At 43.0% G+C, this 19,655-nt stretch overlaps 1 protein-coding gene across 6 annotated transcripts in view; it reads left to right on the top strand.

Annotated features, from left to right (window-relative positions):
- Positions 1–19,655, top strand: part of LOC130204886 (transcription factor 4-like) — a 216,077-nt gene that overhangs the window by 183,595 nt on the left and 12,827 nt on the right. For all 6 annotated transcript variants that reach the window (XM_056431859.1, XM_056431860.1, XM_056431862.1 and 3 more), the window contains 3 exons: positions 668–747; positions 1,127–1,336; positions 16,944–17,082. In XM_056431859.1, coding sequence (XP_056287834.1) covers positions 668–747; positions 1,127–1,336; positions 16,944–17,082 — 429 coding nt within the window. The remainder of the gene's footprint in view (positions 1–667; positions 748–1,126; positions 1,337–16,943; positions 17,083–19,655) is intronic.

Below are 19,655 nucleotides of genomic sequence, written 5' to 3'. Positions count from 1 at the left end.
TTCACACAAGTCGCTGTCTACCAGCTAATGAGACCCGTCGATTCAGACGCGACGGCCTTCAGAGCGGCGGCAAACACAAAAGCAAGAAAACAACAGAGACACAAAAGCGTGTTTATTCAGCAGAGGGCTCATGCTAATCAACCACTTGTACCTTTTTTTTCTCCCTTCTTCTCACAAAGACAAAAGCCCGGTATTTGCATTTCTGCTGCGAGATATGAGTTGGTTTGTTCTCATCTTTTCTTCTTCATCTCAACATTTATGATGTCCGAGCGGATGCGACAAAACCCTCTTTGCATGGATATGGTAAAAAAGAAACGAAGTGTGTGTGTTGAGTGGTTTATTTCCGCGACATCTAAATGGGAGGAGAGGTTTTGGCTTTGATACACACGCGGACAGACGTCCATTTTCTTTCACTCGTGGCCTGTGTAGCTGTAGTGAGGGGGGGGGGGGGTTACACCCTGGCTGGCTATCACAGAACATGCTTGAACCAGACTAAACACAAGTAAAAGAAGGAAAATAGAAGCATTACGTCTCTAATTGTTCATCCCACTCCCAGATCTCCCGTTCACGTCCCATCTTCCATCTCTGTTCTCTGAATCTCACTTCTTGTTCCCCCGGCCTCCCTCCCTCCCATGATGATGCTTCTCCTTGTCTCCTTCTCTCCTAGCTGCCAGTTCAGCCGCCTGGTCGAGGAACGGCGGACAGGGAGCGTCGTCGCCAAACTACGAGGCTCCGTTGCACTCTCTGGTGTGCACACACACACACACACACACACCACATCGTGTGCATGTCCAATCCACGAGTTCCATTCCCCTCCATCGTATGGAGGTGTAGATGTAGTTGCTTTGCTTACTGACCAGACGTGAAAAGACCCAAAGCATAAGTGTCATAATCCATCCCTCAATTCTTTTTTGGCTCACCCCCCCCCCCCCCCCCTGTGGCACTGAGCCCCATCAGCTCCTGCTGGAGATGTACATCACACATATGTCATGTTTTGAAAAAGACTTGTCTCTAGTCTCTGTAGTTTCCAACAAAAGTCTCTCAAACAGAACATTTCTAGGGGGCAATTTTCCGCAGGGGATTAATCTATATTCGGCCCCCCCCCCCGTGTCTCTCCACTCTGCAGCAAAGTCGCATCGAGGACCGCCTGGAGCGTTTGGACGATGCCATCCACGTGCTGCGGAGCCACGCGGTGGGCCCGTCGACAGGTATGCCCAGCGGGCACGGTGACATGCACAACCTCATCGGGGCCGCGCACACGCACAACGGCGCCATGGGCGCTCTGAGCAGCGGGTACGGCTCGGGACTGCTGTCGGCCAACAGACACTCCCTCATGGTAGGTCCCCGAGAGCATGTTGTCGTACTGCGGGAATGAATGTGAGGGGGGTGACATGACAGCCCCGTTAGTCCCTCTATAAATGGTCCTCTGTGTTGTTGTGGCCAAAGTTAAACCATGCACATTTTACAAATGCATTTCTCATGACAGAATCTAGATTCACGGTTTAGGTATGACAGCGCTGAATGTGTAAAGGCTCCTCAGGTTGAGCTTAAAGCAATGTAAATATATCAAACTCAGTATGTCACCGGGGCTCTACTCAGTCTGAACATCTTTAAAAAAGCCCGTCAGGCTGTCAAGAAGATATGAAAATGACATGATGCACAATAAACAAAGTGACAGGAATGTGTTATTTCTAAAAATTCTTTACTTTTTTTTGAGGGGGTTGTAATCCACAAACTTCTGGAGCTTTCATAAGTCATAAGTATGGGGGTGCGGCCCAAAATACCAGTCTGAAGGTCACAGTGAAAATACTCTGACTTCACTGCTTCGTACACGCTACTCAGCAGATGTATATTTTTTAACGGGCTTCGTCTTGAAAAAAAAAAGTACCCTAAGGAAAAAAAGAAAAAGATGATATGATATGATAAAATATTTGTTTGGTCCACTGCCACTGAAATCATCACACTTCCCAAAATATTCTTGAATATCTATGTCTTTGCCTTCAAAAAGCTGAGTGGCGAATCCCTGAAAACAGTCGGTATTACTTTAAAAAAAATTTCTTCAACAACTAAGGAGAGGTGAGGAGAGGAGAGGAGAACGTATGAAGTCAGATGGGCGGCAATAATGTTTTCCATTTCCTTTTTTTTGTCTTGAAACAATAAACATAAAAAAGCAAACAGCTGTATGACATGGACATGTAGGAGGGCGAGAGAGAGAGAGAGAGAGAGCATTATGAAACACTGCCGACATAACCACACTCACATGCCTGAACATGTTCTTTCAGACCTAATTTGTTTACTTGTGCTTTTTTTTGCATATTTACACACAGACACTCACACACACACACACACACCAGATGTTCATTTACGCAAACTAACACACAAGACAACACCTCTCTCTCTGTAGAAGAACTGTGAGGCCACTGGGACATTGTTCTTTATTGTTTGTGATGTGGCTGTAATGAGTTATAACAAAATAACTATACGGCCGTTCAGGAACTTTGTCTCTCTGTCTGTCTGTCTGGTCTTGGTTAAAAGTATTTACTTTGAAGTGTCGTTTTCTATATAGAGAGCACCTGAGGGGAGAGTGTGTGTGTTTGTGTGTGTGTTTGCTTGCGTGTGTGTGTGTGTGCGTGTGTTTGCTTGCGTGTGTGTCTGTGTTCATACGCTGGCGGGCTCCCACAGAGATTATCTTCTTCTCACGCAAATCTGTCCAGCTCTCTCTCTCTCTTTCTCTCTCGCTCTCTCTTTCTCTATCTCCTACCTATGTCTCTCTCCCCTCTCCCATGTATTCGTATGCGCTCTGTAACCAGCACGCATCCCCAACTTTGTTTCGGCCTCCGGAAGGTCATTGTTTGTCGCCTGCGGGGAAGCGAAAGTTAGGTTGTAACGGTACGCCTGGATTCCATCGGGAGTTGCAACTACATGGTGCATGACACAGTGCGTTGTACGTCTATACTTGTTATGCATTGCAACAATATGTGTTTTATATGTTGCGTCTATATGGAGCGTTATACCTTGCAACTAAACGTGTGTTAAATGTTGCGTCTATACAACATGTTATACGTTGCTATACATTGGGTGTCTAGACAGTGTGCTATACGGTGTGTTGTAAGTTGCAACTATACTGTAGGGGAGTACGAATTCACGAGGGCCCTTTAAGGAAAGGGGCGTAGCCCTGGTGACTGGATAATACGATGTATTATACGGCGTGTTGTATGTTGTAGCTATACTTTGCGTTATACGTTGCATCTATACGGTACGTTGTAATCTGCAACTATACAGGGTGTTGAACGGTGTAACTATACAGGGTGTTATATGCATCAACTATACAGAGTGTTATTCGGTGCGTTGTAAGGTGTAACTATACAGGGTGTCAAAAGGTGTAACTATACAGGGTGTTATACGGTGTAACTATACAAGGTGTCATAAGTTGCGTTGTATGTTGCAACTATATGGCGTGTAGATCGTTGCAACTATACGGTGTGTAATACGCCGCGTTATACGTTGCATTTTATTGTAATATTTGTACAAGCTACTTTTGAGTCTAATTTTGAAATGATTCCAAGTGCGTTTGGCACTCTGATACATGAACACGTGGAAAAAGAGAAAGAGAAATGCTGTGACGGACGTGTGCTGAAGACCATAGTTTTATTCACGGGCGCAATAAAAACACACACAGAAGCTTGTGAATTGCTCCTTGTGCTGTCATTAGGAACTGTGTGTGTGTGTGCGTGTGCGTGTGTGTGTGTGTGTGTGTGTTTATTCAGGCTCTGGATTATTTGCTGATAGACTAACAGACTCATTAAGACTGAAAACACAGCGGCTCTATAAAAGGTTTTTTTCCGCGGACCGGGGTCGGTTCGCCCTGATGACATTTCCACTCGACAGACTCGCAGCAGGAGAAGGCTCGCACTAGTTTATACTCTTGTAAAAATTGTGTAATGGACATTTAATGAAATATACTCTTTTCGAACACTGGGTGTTTAGTAATTGCCAGACACAAAGTGACGTTTCACGTTGCAGTCATGTGACTCCACCTTACTCGTTTATTACCCAATGGACAGTTTGGACTTAATGGATACTTTCTATATGTGTAGCTATCTCATACAATACAGTGATCGACTCTGATCGACCAAAGAAGCTCTAAGTTTAAGTTAGTAATGTGCAATAGAGAGATGAAAATTCATCCACAAGGAGGGAGAGAAGAGGAGAGAGGTGCTCAGTGTATCCTAAACATCCCCCAGCAGCCTATCAGCCTATAGCAGCATCTCTAGGGGTGGGACCAGGTGAACCTGATTCAGCCCTAACTATAAGACTATTAAAGAGGAAAGTCTTAAGTCTACTCATAAATGAGGTGACTGTGAACTTTTGTTGAGTAACTTACGTTCAGTACACCACCAACCGACGCATCGCTGAGTTACATGAATGAGTGAGTTTATTTATCGCGATCAGTAAAATATACAACCACCAGGAATAAAAGAAATAAAAAAAGAAGAAAGATACATGTGGCTGACCGAAAGGGTTAAGGCTGAAGCTATCTAGCTTATAGGTGCCCTAACCTATGATTGCTTGAAAACTTGTTCCGAAGAGTCTTATATATAAAATAAAAACAAAACAAAAAAAGAAACAAACCACAAATTCCAATATTTGTCCCCATAATCCGTTACTTCTTATGCTTTATCAATACCGTCAAGTCTATACTTCTCCTGCAGAGTCATTTTTTTAAACCTTTTTTTTAATCACATATATTTATTTTAACCCAATGAAATACCAGATTTCCTCTTGAAAAGACACGTGTGCATGTAGTAACAAGCGAGAATTGACAGGCTAAGTGTTTCTAGACTCGGTGAGAATGTGTTGCTCATGTTTAAACAAGAACCAGTAAACAGCATCATGACTCTGCTCAGACTTCTCCCCACAATTCTTTACACTTTCCAATACTCGATTGTGTGGATCCATTTCAATTGGTACCCAAAAAGCCTTGGGTGTTTAGTTCCAGGAAACAGGAAGTTTGAAACCAAAAGAAAATAAAGAGACTCGATGGAAGTACTGAAGAAAACAACAACAAATGAGCGATGAAATGAAGCGAGAGGAAGGAGTGATGTAACGTCTGAAATGAAGCCGTTGTGTTGGCACATCCACTCTCCCTCCGAGTTTCTGTGACACTCTCCTCGTCACCGTTTTACATTTCTTTCCTTCATCCACCCGTTTCTCTTTTCCATACTGCCTATCCTCCTCATCCCCAAAAAATTGTTCTTCACTTGCTTTATCTTCATCTTTAATTTTTTACGTATCTCTTTCTGTAACTGTTCCCACACTTCCTTAAGTTCTCACCTCTTGGTTTTTTTTCTATATATATTTTTGTTCCATTAACTGCAGATGTAACAACTCTCTTCCTCTCTCTCTCTCTCTCTCTCTCTCTCACTCACACACACGCACACACACAGCTGTATGTAGTTTGGCAGTGTCGGGCAGAGACGCCTGCAGGCTGAGGTCATAACTCTGGGAAAACAGGTGGTAGACTGATGCAGGAGAGAGAGAGGCAGGGCGAGAGACGCATACATATAGACATTAATGCATCACGTGCACACACTCAAATACATAAACGCATTAATGCAGGTCCACACGTGTTCAGTTAGGTTCAATGTCGTCTCTAGTCTTTGCACTCGGTTGATAAAAACACACAAAATGTCTAAAAACAAAGACGATAAAGCAGCAATTTTTTTTTGTGTGCTCATGATGTTGCTGTGGAGAGATCGGATTGGAGCGTAAAAGGGTCAAAGTTAAGGGTGAGGATGCCCCTCTCTGGCCCCATTAGGCAGTGTTACAGTCAGTGAAATGGGTGGTAATCTGCATCCCTCTGCTGTAGAACACACTAATGCCTTTTAATGCTCTGCATCTCCCCTCAGTCTCCAAACGTACTCCTATAAGCTGATGGAAATCTACCGTCGCTCCATTTATCTTCAACACAATAAAAACAATTAAAAAACAATGCATCTTTTATGACATCGTTCTAAAATTGTTCTTTTACTATATGGACAAAAACAAGTGGTCAGCCAATGTCCACAAACATTTGTGTTGTCTGAGGCCTTTTTCCCTGGTGGGGCTCAGAGCGCCATCTAGTGGAGTGCAGAGGTCCCAAATGGTTGGATATAATGGAAATGTGACATTTTGGGAAACGTACCACTGTAGTTGTGTTTTTATCTTAATGTGCTCAAGAATTTTACTTGAACAAAGAAAACATAAGATTAAAATGTATGATATCAATGACCAGTTATTTTATTGTATTGTATATTTGTAAACATGTTTGCTGCTGCTTCACGTAATTTCCCTGGGGATGAATAAAGTAATATCGAATTTAATTTAATATCGCTGTTCAATGTATCCTCAGGTTAGATTTCATGAAAAAATGCCCTTTTTCGCATTTTCCCTTGGAAAGCCAACAACACGGGGCAATTTCATAATAAACTGTGAAGTAGTCACGACACAAATAAATCAACGTACACATTAGATGGAGCCGGATGTTAGCCACAGCTAAGTTCCCCCGGCTGTGGTGACACTAAGTGGATCGACACAACGACAAAAAGTGGAGGGAAGCAAACCTGCCAGATTAAAAGCTCCAAAGCAGATAGTGAGGAAGCATGACCCTAAAATGCATTAAATATGGATTGATCATTTTGTTTTTCATTTTCTTATTTATGTGAAAGGTTGGACCTCAAATTCCCTCAAAAAGTGGGCCACGGTCTAGGACAGTAATTTCCCAAATTTATTTTTATTAGGGTCACCAAATAAATCAGCAAAACTTCAGTTAACATTTGTATCTGCAGTACACTTTTGAGCCACATGAGGGAGCCTCATTGGGATTTTTCAGACTATGCCTCTATTACATGGCAGGTATCCCTACTCGAAATCATACATGTAATTTAGAATGGAGGACACCGAGTGTCGCCATACTGCGAGCAGAGAACATCTTCTCCACAGATCATTGTACGCGTTGCTATCACTTTGATCTTAATGAACATTTGTGACACACTTAATGTTGTGATCCTTAATTTCCACGTGTATGCACTGATGTTACTTTTTCATTTCATGAAAGAAACACAGAAAATAAGAGTGGCCCTAAACCTTGTTTGGAGTGTCCGTTTAATGTTTTAGCTTTCGAAAAATATAGAAAAATATGGAAAAGACCAAACCAGTGGTTTTGGAATGACACGTTCAGTGAGCACACGTGGCTGTATGTGTGTATGTCCTCATACTTCTGGCCACCGTCAGAATACCTGCTGGAAACAGGTGGGAAACAAAGAGCGGGCTCAGATGATTCATTAGTTATACAACATGCAAAGTTCCGTCTATTTATTCATGTTTGTTCCTCTCGTTAGACGGCCGTGCTGCTGATGTAGTGCTAAACTAAAAGATGTGTAAACCCTGACCTTCACCTGCTCATTGCGGAGTAAACGGACACAAATGTCGAGAAACAACGGCGCTTTCAGATAAAGCTCATGAGATTAAAAGAATAATATCCTCATATAATGTTACCTCTCATTTGATACAACGGGGGCTTGTTGCGTTTCTCTGGCAACTCGTGTGTCCCTGAAAGGACGAGAAGCAGCCAGCTTAGTTCATATCGTATATGGTAATGTGGTTTCAGTGCAGTCCGGCCTCACTGTTTGTATTCAAAAGATGTGTGTTATGAATATTCAAGAGGAAGCCGGGATATGATTATTGGCCTCCATGATGATGATCAGATGAATACACTTAAAACCACCTTGATGATTGGCTGATAGAACGCGGTTCATGAGCCTCAGGTCGAGCGCCGGAAATGTACCAAGGAACTGTGTGAAATACAAATAAATATTCAATGAATATTAAATACATACAACTGTATGAATTAAGAGAACAGAATGAGCTACGTATTTGTAAAACTATAAAATACACTTTGGCAAAAAACATCTTCTAGCTGACAAGGGGTTGCAGTTGAAAGGCCAGTAAACATATTTGTCTCTCAAACTATTTACAATATCCTTCACACTGCACGATTAGAGATGATTTAACAGTGTATCCATAAAATATATAAATATGACAAACAAACCAAAAAAAATGTTAAATGTTCGAATAATAATTTATTCTTTAAAAAATAAATATGAAGACAAATGTTCTTTCACCAAAATGCTAATAATACATCTTGATTTACAATATAGTATTCTATACAATAATATAATACACATTAATGCTGGTGTGCCAGGCTGGCACTTACTAATTCACTGATTTAGAATCATATCTTAAATTTCTCACATGTATAAAAACACATGGTCACATGGCAAAAGATTAAATCCATTCTCACACGTCAGAATTCTTTCACCGTGAAATACGTTTTCCACAAGTAACATAGTTATGAAAATACACACATATCACACCACTGGAAAAGGTTGCCATACTTTTTCTCCCATGGATGTTCTCAACACTGGGCTCTGTTTGTGTGTGTGTGTGTGTGAGAGTGTGTGTGTTTGTGTGTGTGAGTGTGTAAGTGTGTGTGCGCGCGTGAGTGAGACATCGCTACAGCAGGTGCTCTCTGTCAAGTGCTCAGTTAGCACAGAGGAGAGACTGTTCAGTTTAAGAATGTTCAAAAGTGTGTGTGTTTGTGTGTGTGTGTGTGTGTGTGTGTGTGTGTGAGTAGGTGTGTGTGTGTTTGTGTGTGTGTATGTGTGTTGGCCTGTGACCCCAGTCAGGTTTGTTTACCGTTCCAATCCCCAGTGTACATCATGTCACACCTACAGAGAGGCTCCTGAACGACAACAGAACGTGGGTTAGATATTCATATCGCGTCGGTTGTGCCGGCTCCCCACAGGATGATCCCTGCTGACTTCTCCCAACCCCCGACCTTCCCCTCTGGCGCCACACCCCGGAATGCCCACAGGAAATATCGTGATCTATAACGGGCATATTTCCAGAAAGAAAACGTCCTGATCGCATTGCCCCTTCGCCCTGGGGGATGAAGCCTTCCTGTTTCATACTGCATGTCCCCCTCCTCTGTGTGTGTGTGTGTGTTTGTGTGTTTTGTTGTTGGTTTTTTATTCAGACTGCGACAGTAATAGAAAACGACAAAAGGAAATTGCAGAAAATCCGTCTAGTATGGGGAGAAGTATTACAATTTGCGGAGTCGGTAAATTGATGGAGTTTATTCGTCCCTCAGACGTGTTACTGCAGCGGCGGAGAGCGACTTGTCCCGACTGTTTACAACCGCATGACAAACCGGTCTGCGTGGGTTTCTGTTTCTCTCTCTCTCTCCCTTGAAAACAGACACATGGATGAGAGAGAGAGAAAGAGAGAGAGAGAGAGAGAGAAAGAGAGAGCTCTTGACCCAGAAATTCCCGTCTTCTTCTTCTTCTTCTTCTTCTTCTTCCTGTGCAATCAGCACACACACACACACATTTTAAATGAATACACTTCCCACTGATCACCAGCATTGCAGATGACAGCTACTCAGCACCTCCTCCTCCATCTCTTGCTCCGGCTCTTCTTAATTCCAATCTTCTTTGTTATAGAGAAGAAGAATATATAATGTACGAAGAATGGAGATGGTGACAGAACCCGCGGAGAAAAGTTTGCAGGGACCGTCAACAGTTAAATATATGAATGGTGGATATTCCCCGTCTGGTGAACATTCGGTATGTTGGAATATTATATATTAGAGCGGCATCAAACTTGACTTATTTCAGTTCCCAAACTGCAGAAAGAAGTATCATAAAAAAGGCCAGGTGTATAAATGCCTGCTCAGATTCTTCATCTTGTCACTTCCTATTTGAAAATAACGAACTTTACTCGTTTAAATTTTTTTTTAAAGCTTCTATATTTAATGTGTGTTTGGTCAAAGTCACATTGTGGTGTTGCAGAAAATCGTCATTCATCACGTTACCTTTTGTCTTTTTTAAGTGTTGTTCCTCCCTGGAATCCAGAGAGCTTTTTCAATTCTTTAATTTTTTTGACAGGATACAATAATTTTTTTACGGCTAACTTTTCTGTTTTCATAAAGTAGCTCTTCTCTAATCGGCAGCATGCTGATGTTGACGTGGTTTTTAAAATTAAAATAGCATTAACGTGCTGTTTCTAACAAAAAATGTAAGTTCTACATTATATTTTATTTTATTTTAATTATATATTCGCCTATACCTCCTATTCGCATCTTACGGCTCTTCAAAAGATGTTGTATACAAAATTGTGACTTTGGTTTTAGAGGGTCCTTGAACGCACCAACAAGAAAAAGCTTTATTCTCTCCTCATGTTACGTTGTTGTGGTAATACAGTTGTTAGCATTGCCTTGAAAACTCCCCGTTGGTGCATTAGAACACTCCGACATCTGTGCTTTGAAATCTACTTTTTTTTCTTTTCTTCAAGAAAACAATATTTACTTCATACTTTTGACAGCAACATGTGCGTCTCATTTGTCGTCCGGGGTATATTTTTCAGACACAAAGTCTCACGACTGCAACGTGTTTTTTCTCCAGCAGTCAACAATCAAATCGCCGATGGACAAGGGTCCTTGAATGCAACAGAAGTCCCAACGGACAAAAACACATTAACGTGTTAAGACAAGATCTACCTCCAAGGTTGTTGTTGTTTTTTCTTCCCGGGCTGACACAATGCTGAATGTATCTGTCATCCAGTCGGATGTCTTGAACCTGAGGGAGGGCGGGGTAAAGTGGGCGTGGCCTCGGTGTAATTTATTTATAATTTGTTACTTCTGTCTGGTTCGTTAAAAATCCCAAATACCCCCCCCCCCCCTGCCATTAAAAATGTACGCCACCCTCTCCTCGTCTCCCTCGCTGCTGCCATTTCACATTTGGGAATCGGGGCACTGATGAAAGGCAGAGAACGGAACGAAAAGACGGAAAGAAAGACAAGGCAAATAATAAATAAGGGAGCAAACAGATGTATGGACGGATAGACGCTCAGTTGGAAACACACACACACACACACAACACAGGGTAGTTGTCATGCGATGGGCAAGACCTCGTTGTCAAAAAAAATTATAATAGCAAGGAATTTGGTCAAATCGAGATCACCATCAATTCACTTGATTCCTCATTGACTGGTGACGTCATGCAACATTTTTTGTGGACTACTTTTTAAAATGGAAGGCGAGATTCACATAGTGTGCTCCTGTAAAACACGTTCATCATAAACACATTGTTTTTTATAGATGTGAATAGTGATGACGCGGCGAAAAGAAGGTCCCGTCCACATAGCGAGTGTAAAAGGGCACCGCTGTCAAAGAAGGTGGGGGGGGGGGGGCGCTGGATTTATAGCACAGAGACAAAAGAACAGGAGCATCATTGCGAAAAGGAATGCGGCACAATAGTCTTTTTATGTCTATTGAATCCTTCTCATAATCGTTTTGTAGCCAAAATGTGATTGTTTTATTAACTGCACAGCCCCAAACTTTGTTTACACTTTGGTTATCATCCAATATATCAGAAAAATGTATGTGGATATATTTCAGTGACATTTTTTTTTTAAGTACCCATGATCTGTTATAATATGCTCCCAATGTGAACATAATATTTAATATTCTGAGTTACCAAAAAAAAGGAAAATGTATCGATATAGTCTAGAAATGTGTATCACGTTTTCAGAAAAAAAGAAATATATATATTAATATATTTATATATATTTCTCCCCTTTTTTACCCGTGAAGGGTTGTTTGGGAGTTTTCCCTGATCCGATGTGAGGTTTTGGGACAGGGATGTCTATATGTACAGATTGTAAAGCACTCCGAGACAAATCTCTAATTTGTGAAAATGGGCTATACAAATAAACTAAATTGAATTTATAATATAATATTTTTTTTTTTAATTGATGTGTTACGACCTCTCGGATAACTAGGGATGCACAGGCCGCAACATACAAAGAAGGTATACAGCTAAGGGGGAAACAAAGGAGGCAAATAATAAAGTTAAATACTTGAGCAAAATAAGGAAGATTTATTTAAGACAGTTAAGGTTTAACAAAGGGCAGAATAACACAGAAGCAAAAGAAAAAAGGCGTCAGGGTCTCCAAGGCCAACACAACAAACAAAACCCCGATGCTAACTAGAAAACAAAAGATACCACTGACCTACCATAGAAGAAAGGAAAAACAATACTAAGCTCCCTGTCTGACCACAAAACAGGAGAAAATGGACACAACAAAAATGGCAGAGAACCCCTACAAGCTTGACTCGAAAATACAAATGGTGGCCAACACTTCGGCACCATACCACGGAATGGCCACAGCTCAGAGGTGAAGAGAGCCAGAGATAAACACTTAGTCAGGGTGTATATAAGCCCCGCCCACTGATCAGGTGATCCCTCTCAGGTGGTGTTGCTCCAGGCGTACCAGACCTGAGAGAGATAGCTCCACCCTCTTCCTGAAAGAGGGCCGTCTCAGTCACGGGACGTAACATGATGTATATATATCATATAAAAAGCAGTTAAAGGATACGTTACTAGCTTAACACACCTACATTTCCCAACCACACTTGGTTCCCAATGCCACGTTGCATTGTGGGTAATGTAGAAAACATGTTTTGGCAAGTAGGAACAAGCGGCAACCTACGGGTCTGAAACATGAGGCCAGAGCTGAAGTGTCTTACAGCTGCATCCTTCCTAGTGGCCATCAGGGGGCGACTCCTCTGGTTGTATAGAAGTCTATGGGGAAATGGCTCTGCTTCTCTTTTGATTTGTTCCCTCAGTAAACATTGTAAAAATGAGTGTATGGTCTCAATTTCTAGTTTCAAGTCTTCGTCAATACAGCGTGATGTTCATTTAGTAAATGATGCTCCATTTAGAATCAAATAGACCATAAAGCAGATTATGCTTTAGGGCGGGGCTACAAGGTGATTGACAGGTCCCTGCATCTGTGTTTTCATGTTCAAGATCCAAGATCAAGATCCAAGATGTTTTATTTGTCACATACACACACAGGGTGTGCAGTGAAATGAAAGTGGCAATGCTCAGCAGGAATGTGCAAGGGCAACAAGTACACACTATTTACAATAAAAAACAACACAATATTTACAGTAAGTGTGTGTGTGTGTGTGTGTGTGTGTGTGTGTGTGTGTGTGTGTGTGTGTGTGCCTAAGAGGGGCAGTTGTGTGGGTCTATGTGGGGGTCCTGGTGAGGTCGGAGTTCACAGTCCTGATGGCCTGAGGAAAGAAACTCCGTCTCAGTCTCTCTGTTCTTGCAGCGTGACTACGGAGGCGCCTGCCTGACCGCAGCAGCTGAAACAGTCTGTTGTTGGGGTGGTGAGGATCCTTCATGATCCTGCCGGCTCTGGTTCTGCACCTCCTGGTGTACAAGTCCTGCAGGGTGTGGAGTGTAGTTCCAATAGTGCGTTCAGCCGAACGCACTACTCTCTGCAGAGCCTTCCTGTCCTGAGCGGAGCAGTTGCCAAACCAGGCTGTGATGCTTCCTGTCAGGACGCTCTCTACAGCTCCAGAGTAGAAGGACTGAAGGATCCTCTGGGAAATTTTAAATTTCCTCAGCTGCCTGAGGTGGTAGAGGCGCTGCCTTGCCTTTCTCACCAGAGTGTCTGTGTTTGTTGACCATGTCAGATCCTCGGTGATGTGGACTCCCAGGTATTTATACCCGCTCACCCTCTCCACAGTAGTCCCGTTAATCCCCAGTGGTGAGTACGTCCTCTGTTGTTGTGCCCTCCTAAAGTCCACAATCAGCTCCTTAGTTTTGGTGACATTCATGATGAGGCTGTTGTCCTGGCACCAGAGTGACAGATTCAAGATTCAAGATTCAAGATTCAAGATGTTTTATTTGTCACATACACACACAGGGTGTGCAGTGAAATGAAAGTGGCAATGCTCAGCAGGAATGTGCAAGGGCAACAAGTACACACTATTTACAAATAAAAAACAACACAATATTTACAGTAAGTGTGTGTGTGTGTGTGTGTGCCTAAGAGGGGCAGTTGTGTGGGTCTATGTGGGGGTCCTGGTGAGGTCGGAGTTCACAATCCTGATGGCCTGAGGAAAGAAACTCCGTCTCAGTCTCTCTGTTCTTGCAGCGTGACTACGGAGGCGCCTGCCTGACCGCAGCAGCTGAAACAGTCTGTTGTTGGGGTGGTGAGGATCCTTCATGATCCTGCCGGCTCTGGTTCTGCACCTCCTGGTGTACAAGTCCTGCAGGGTGGCGAGTGTAGTTCCAATAGTGCGCTCAGCCGAACGCACTACTCTCTGCAGAGCCTTCCTGTCCTGAGCGGAGCAGTTGCCAAACCAGGCTGTGATGCTTCCTGTCAGGACGCTCTCTACAGCTCCAGAGTAGAAGGACTGAAGGATCCTCTGGGAAACTTTAAATTTCCTCAGCTGCCTGAGGTGGTAGAGGCGCTGCCTTGCCTTTCTCACCAGAGTGTCTGTGTTTGTTGACCATGTCAGATCCTCGGTGATGTGGACTCCCAGGTATTTATACCCGCTCACCCTCTCCACAGTAGTCCCGTTAATCCCCAGTGGTGAGTACGTCCTCTGTTGTTGTACCCTCCTAAAGTCCACAATCAGCTCCTTAGTTTTGGTGACATTCATGATGAGGCTGTTGTCCTGGCACCAGAGTGACAGATCAGCAACTTCCTCCAGGTAGGCCTTCTCGTCGTTGTCGGAGATCAGGCCCACCACCACTGTGTCATCCGCAAACTTGATGATGGTGTTGAGCTGAACCTGGCCACACAGTCATGTGTGTACAGGGAGTACAGTAGGGGCTGAGGACGCAACCCTGGGGGATCCTGTGTTCAGGGTGAGGGATTTGGAGGTGTGTCTGCCCACCCTGACCACCTGTGGCCTGGCGGTCAGGAAGTCCAGGATCCAAGCACACAGGGGGGTGTTCAGTCCCAGCTCAATCAGCTTGCCGGCCAGTCTGGAGGGGACTATGGTGTTGAAAGCTGAACTATAATCAATGAACAGCAGTCTCACATAGCCCCCCCTCTGGCTGTCCAGATGAGAGAGTGTGGTGTGCAGTACCTGGGAGACAGCATCATCTGTCTTACAGCATCATCTGTCTTACAGCTGCATCCTTCCTAGTGGCCATCAGGGGGCGACTCCTCTGGTTGTATAGAAGTCTATGGGGAAATGGCTCTGCTTCTCTTTTGATTTGTTCCCTCAGTAAACATTGTAAAAATGAGTGTATGGTCTCAATTTCTAGTTTCAAGTCTTCGTCAATACAGCGTGATGTTCATTTAGTAAATGATGCTCCATTTAGAATCAAATAGACCATAAAGCAGATTATGCTTTAGGGCGGGGCTACAAGGTGATTGACAGGTCCCTGCATCTGTGTTTTCATGTTACAACTTTCGCCGTCTCAAAGTGCGTCTTCAGTTACATTACATGTCATTTAGCTGACGCCGCCTCCAATGCCATTCGGCTTACTCCTTTCAAAACCTTTATTAACATAAACATTTATTTACCAGCTTATACGGAAATAGATCTATTAATATTCGTATCCGGCCAGTGTCCTGCTGACATGTTCAAAGCAAAAAGCCCAGGAAAAGGAGGGTGAGAGAGAGAGGGAGACCATTCTGAACCGCAGGACGCCATTAGAAAGCTAGCGTCTCACTCACACACACGCACACACACACACACACACACACACATGAAGAGAGCCCATTGTGTGCCAAAACAGCGAGTCCCTGCTGGAAGCTGCTGGGTGCTCTGGGAATTAGAAATCCCACAATTAAACATATGGGCATTAAGATAATTGTCAGTTGTTGTCCTGTTGTGTGTACACACGTGTGTATGCGTGTGTGCGTGTGTGTGTGTGTGTGCATGTGTGGCAGACAGATGGATAGGATCCAGCCAAGCACACACACACACATGGAGCCCTACAGTATTTTCATGATAACACACATGACATACAAGAAGACACACTGGAGAACCAAAAGGAAGGAGGAAAAAAGTTCTAAAAATATAAATATACATGTCAGACATGCAGATGTGAACCTGGACTGAGACTGAGACACACACACACACAAACACACACACACACACACACACACACGTAGGGGCAGTATGGATGAGAAAAGTACCCACCTGAGTTAGCAGAGAGTTAGTTTCAAATAGAGATTAGTGTCTTAGAAAGGCAGAAGTTGCCATCCGCAGGCCAATTACAGAACTACAACATCTGGAGGAGGTAGAAAGAACTTTATGTGGACTATTCCAGAGTTGGATCGATTTTCCGCTGTTGGTTTTTATGACCGTCTAATTTGCTAATTTAAGTTTTGCGGCACTGAAGAGTGAGATTTGTCTTCCCCTCCTCTGGTGTTCTCACATTAGGATTTGGAATTGGTTCTCGTAACATTCTTTTGTCTTAAAGTGCAAGAAGGAACAATAAGATTTAGAAAAATACAAAGTCTACGTTTATTTTTTACAATACAAACAGTGAAAAGAGACAACATGCAAAATCAAGCTGGATAAATAATACATCATTTATATACTTTATGGGAGTAATTATGGGACTTGTCTTTACCGAGGGTACACAAGTTAAAACAAACCCTCGTGCGGAGTGCATTCATCTCTTCATCTTCTCTCCACGTCCGTTTCATCCATCCTCTGTGAAGCATTCGGTTTGGAAGGTGCTGTTGACACTGTCCCGCTGACAATAATCACTGGAGCACCAAATGTGGATTAATATTCTGCTGAAAATATTCCCCAAAAAAAAACTGCAGCCGCCATGCAGCTGTTTTAGGGAAGCAGCAGTGGGCTTTGGGCCGAGAGCCACAGTCAAGGTCGAGAAGGCCGACAGTTTCTTAAATGACCCTTTTACCAAAACTGCCATGAACAATTTTGTCACGACACAACCTAATATTAGTGCTAGGGAGTTCGGATCACTTCCAAAGTTAGAATCAGAGCTTGTTTAAATAATAAATAAGAATTAAAAACCCTAACCAGCTCTCCTCTCTCTCTTTTTTTCCAGGGGGGCTCTCACAGAGACGACGGCAGCGGCGTGGGCGCTCTGCGCGGCGGACACTCGATGGCGGGTCAGGGGCCGGGGCCTCAGCTGCCAGTTCAGTCGGCCACGTCGCCGGACATCAACCAGTCCGACCAGTACCGCGGTAAGACCCCCCCCCCCCCACCCCCCTGCTTCTTGAAACAACCGGCAACAGAGACACACTAAGAATAGGACGTTGTTCTCCTTCTTTGTTTGTTACTTCTTCAAACAGACATCTGTTAATTAAGACTTTGCATTCATGGTGGTGGGGGGGGGGGGGGGGGTAACAACATCCATGTGTCCGTCATTTGTGAGGGAGTGAACGGCGATGGCGGAGACAAACAAACAGTCACTGAATCAGCATCTGTTGTTTTCGTTGAACGCGTGTGCTCCCATGTAAGCACCCCTACTGGTATCCCATCATGCACTCACCATTTCCAAGCCCACTTGATAGTATAACATTGATAATGGTGATGAAGTAAAGACTGAGGAAGAGGAATCAAAAAAAGGAAATGAAGAGGAACCTGAAAGGGCGAGAAAAAGAAAATGTAGAACAAAGAGGGAAAGAAATGTAAAAGAGGGAAGACAAATGGAGAGAAAGATACAAAGCAAAGAAGATGAAAAGGAACTGGAGAAAAAATAAGAGAAACAAATGGTACAAAAAAATAATAAAATGACCAGAAAGAGGAGAAGAATTAAGGAAACCGTTGAGAACAAGGATCAGAAAGTTGACTCGTGGAGTCGGGTCTCCGCTGGCGAGTCTCAACTTCACCACCCCAACTGTGAAAAAAAAGAAAAACCTAACGAGGGGTTTAAATAAATATAAATATATGTAATATAAATTTGGAGGAGGGGAAGTGTATATGAGTGCGCTGCGCAGCAAATTAGCCCTGAGCTCGTTTTTTTAAAGGCTGAAAATGAGTCTGCTGGCAGGGAAAGTTTAGTGAGCGGCAGCCGGAGCCAAGTGTGTGTAATGAGGTGAGAGAGAGAGAACACACACACACACACACAGTTGAGTGTATGTGTGCAGAAGCTGTAAATAGAGGGCATTAAAATGGTGTTGGCAACAAACACTGTGGTTTCCCCCTCTCCCGATATTCATTTCAAAATAATTATAAAACAGCGAACAGTTATATTTTATTCATAGGAGATTGCGTTTATATTCATATGACATTTAATATATTTTACACTCTCTTTCAAACTTAGCAGGTTGGTTGATTTATTCTATTTTATTTCCTCAAGTGATTAGTGAGTTTTTATATTACCGACATCATTTAAAGTGTCAGTTCGCCCCCAAAATGTAGCGAGCACGAAGCGTCGGCAGCTCATCGTGATTCACGAGGTGAGAAATCATCAAATACGTCTTGTGTGCTCTTCTCTCTCTCTTTTTCTGTTCTTCTTTTCAATGAACTAGAAATCAATGTACTCCAACGTTTGGACCACTTTGTCACTTTTAGGGGAAGCCATATTAAACCTATTAAAAGAAAGAGGAAGGAAAATTGTACATTAAATATAGCTTTACTTCTTTTTTTTCTTTTTTCTGCCCGCAGCTGTTCCACAACCATACCCAGAATATATACTTTAAACCCCCTGAAAACTTGGCCTCAACAACAATGATTATTGTTGACGACAACAGCTTCAAAGACGCATCTTTAGGTCATATCTGTTGAGTTTAACAGTCAAAAACTCAAACTAATCTGTGATCATTTGACCGGATTTGATTGACAGTGACCAAACAACTATCATCACGCTTTTGGATCTTTTTTTTAATTTTAGGTGACTTATAAAAAAGTGTAAAAATACATAGCAGCTAGAAAAAAAATATCCATCTTTCCAATTGGCTTTCATGGTTGTGACTTGCAGATTGGAGCAGCTTCTCCACTCACTTGGTGCAATGCATTGTGGGACGCAAGTTCATTAACAGCACATTCTAAACAAGTCAATTTAGTCTTCATCTTTGGGTTACTTCATTTTGTCACTTTTACAGTGGGAAACAAACCTCAGAATTCATTTCTGGAGTTGGTATGTGCACGCAAACACACACACACACACACGCCAAGTCTCCTCCAGTGTCTGTCTGGGTTCAGTCAGACACTGGAGGCACTGAAAAGCTTTTCACAGTTTAAAGACTTTTTTTTAATGCAGCTATTTGTGCACAAACACGCAGTTATTGTGTGGAAAGAGACGCTGGCACACAAACCAGACACAGGCCGTCACTCAGAGCTGCAGACAAAATGCCTCCAGTCAGCCAGACGGAGATTCAAAATGGCCGATTGTTGGTCGTGTGTGTGTGTGTGTGTGTGTGGGAACAGAGCGGAGTGTTTTCTGTCGACTGAGAAGTCGGCAGCGTCCCAGCGCAGGATCCATACAGACGTCAAATAAAGACCGCTGTGTTCAGCCGAGGAGAGCGGAACACGGAGGTCACGGAGGCTCTCCCAACGCCGCCGTCCTGGAGGTCGCCTTGTCAATGAGTTGCTGCAACAACTTACATGTTCTATTTATTCATTGATTTTTTTAACCACAGCTTACCCGAATTAGCCGTTTTTATCCAAATAATTATGATGGTTTAAATTAGTTGCAGTCAATTCAATTCAAGTTTATTTTGTATAGCCCAAAATCACAAATAACACATTTTCCTCAGAGGGCTTTGGAATCTGTACACATATGACATCCCTGACCTTTGACCTCACATCGGAT

The sequence above is a fragment of the Pseudoliparis swirei genome, chromosome 15 (assembly GCF_029220125.1).
Source record: "Pseudoliparis swirei isolate HS2019 ecotype Mariana Trench chromosome 15, NWPU_hadal_v1, whole genome shotgun sequence".
NCBI lineage: Eukaryota > Metazoa > Chordata > Actinopteri > Perciformes > Liparidae > Pseudoliparis > Pseudoliparis swirei.
The sequence above is the reverse complement of the archived record's forward strand: the minus strand, read 5'-3'. Positions and strand labels throughout refer to the sequence as shown.